Here is a 1,888-nt window from a genome sequence, read left to right as displayed (position 1 = left end):
AGACAGTGACATGTCAACACTGTGCTTCTAAAACCAACAAGTGTGGGCTTCCTGTTCGCCCCCAACAGCATCCCCACAGGGCTCCCGACGTGGGATACCTGCCAGCCTCCAAGACGGGATTCCATTTGTAAGTGCGATGTACTCGCATCTTATAGACACACAGCTATGGCATAAAATGCAAGCTAGCTTTCGCAAATCTAGCGTGTGGGGTAGGGGGTGGGGGTGCCACAAAACCATTCTCTCCCCTGCGTTCCTACTCCTTTAAATCGATTCGTGACTCCCTATATTTTTTAAGATTTTCTGGCTCATGGTGGGAGGAGCACAGGTACCAGGTCAGTGATTTCTTGGGATCCGAAAGGGATCCCAACTGGTTTGTCCAACGGTGCTGCCTGCTGGGTCTTAGCGATGCCCAGAGACTCCTTTCTGCTCCTGAGGAAACTGGCAGCATGACAGGGAGCTGTTGACTGACCCAGGGGCTCTAAAGTCCCCATATTCCTTTGGTGAGATCTGAGGCCATATAGAAATCCCAGGGTCTCTCCTGTTCTATGACAAGGAAGCATCACCATGGTCACTGGGCTCTGCCGCCCCAGAAATCCGACTTCTGGGAACTGGATGACTTGGAAGATCAAGGTCATTGTGTCCAGCCCCATCATCTCTTCCAGGCTGGTTTACACTTCAGTTCTGTCTGCAAGAATTTCCAAAGTGCAACTCCGCTGCCCGCTCCCACCCGAGAAGCCTTCTCTGGAGTTGCTCTCAGACAGGCTGTTGAATGGACGTGAATCTCAACTTGCTCATGTTTCTGCCCCTTTCCCTCCAAAGACCGTAACCATTCGTTCAAGTCCAGGGGTGCGGGGAATGAAACCGCTGCGGGCACAGCAACGAGCGGCCGCAGGGCAGATCCACTTACGTTGAATGCGGAAGCAAAACTTCTTCTGCTGGTAAGAGATGTAGCTGGACACGGCGCCGATCAGGGCCATGGCCAGGGCGCTGGCCACGCCGGCAATGGTGCCGGTCTCTGGAGACATTCCTGGGCCAAGGAGAGGGTGGGAGAAATGAGAAGTGAAGTCAAGCCAACAGCAGCAGGAGGATAGGCTCAGGCACCGAGCTAAGCTTGCTCCAATGCCCAGGACCCCGATGCCAGTGTGACAGGCCTATGCCACTGTATCTCAGGGGTTCAAATGACACAGTGCCCCCTTGGATTTGCCAAGTGCTTCTCATTTTCTGTAAGGATTTCCATTTTGAGAAGCTTAAAAGGTGGACGTGGAAATGGTGCAGTCCCAGACAGGTACCTGGATCTTAGGCCAGCCAGCGGGCCGCCCATGGAGCCACCTCCCCGGGGATCCATATTTTTACGCTTAATTGCTTTAAATGACTTGGTCCCTCTGCTGTTGGCCTCACAGTTCTCTACCAGAAACAGTCAGGGGAAGGTCAGAAAGGCCAACTCTGAGACGAGAGCGGGCCAGCACTCTCTCCCGTCGTTTCCAGCAGAAACCTTGGAACTCAAACCCACCGGCTTCAGAGTCGTCATTGCTGCCATAGCGACCATCACCTGGAGAAAGGACGAAAGTACTTGGTGTTCGCTGTGAACCAGTGACCACCCAGCTCTGGGTCAGGAGGGACAGCCCCTTCCCAACTCCTTGACCCTTCTGAATCCCCTCTGCACAGGCCCCACACCCAGTAACCCCCCGTGGGCTTCTACGAGACTGAAGTAGGACCTGCTCCCTGGTGCCCATCACCCATAAAGCCGAGGCTGCCACGTGGGAGTTTATATTTTCAAAATGATAGCCACTGTACATTGAGCGTTTGTTACATCCCAGCTCTTCCTGCACAGTACTCCACTGAATCTCTTCGCAACCCAGTGGGGCAGGTCACGTAGCATCCCTGCCTT

The 1,888-nt window shown here is 53.9% G+C and overlaps 1 protein-coding gene across 1 annotated transcript; it reads right to left on the bottom strand.

The window, feature by feature from the left end:
- Nucleotides 1-30: 30 nt before the first annotated feature.
- On the bottom strand, nucleotides 31-1,799 carry LOC111735261 (CD99 antigen-like protein 2). The gene is made up of 2 exons (XM_023526913.1): nucleotides 1,511-1,799; nucleotides 31-1,027 (listed from the first exon to the last, which is right to left on the bottom strand). The coding sequence occupies exons 1-2, from the start codon at nucleotides 1,794-1,796 to the stop codon at nucleotides 792-794; spliced, it is 522 nt and encodes a 173-aa protein (XP_023382681.1). The 5' UTR covers nucleotides 1,797-1,799; the 3' UTR covers nucleotides 31-791.
- Between the last annotated feature and the right edge of the window lie 89 nt (nucleotides 1,800-1,888).

The sequence above is a fragment of the Pteropus vampyrus genome, unplaced genomic scaffold (genome assembly GCF_000151845.1).
Source record: "Pteropus vampyrus isolate Shadow unplaced genomic scaffold, Pvam_2.0 Scaffold21075, whole genome shotgun sequence".
NCBI lineage: Eukaryota > Metazoa > Chordata > Mammalia > Chiroptera > Pteropodidae > Pteropus > Pteropus vampyrus.
Note: the sequence above shows the minus strand (reverse complement) of the source record. Positions and strands in the feature narration are given on the sequence as shown.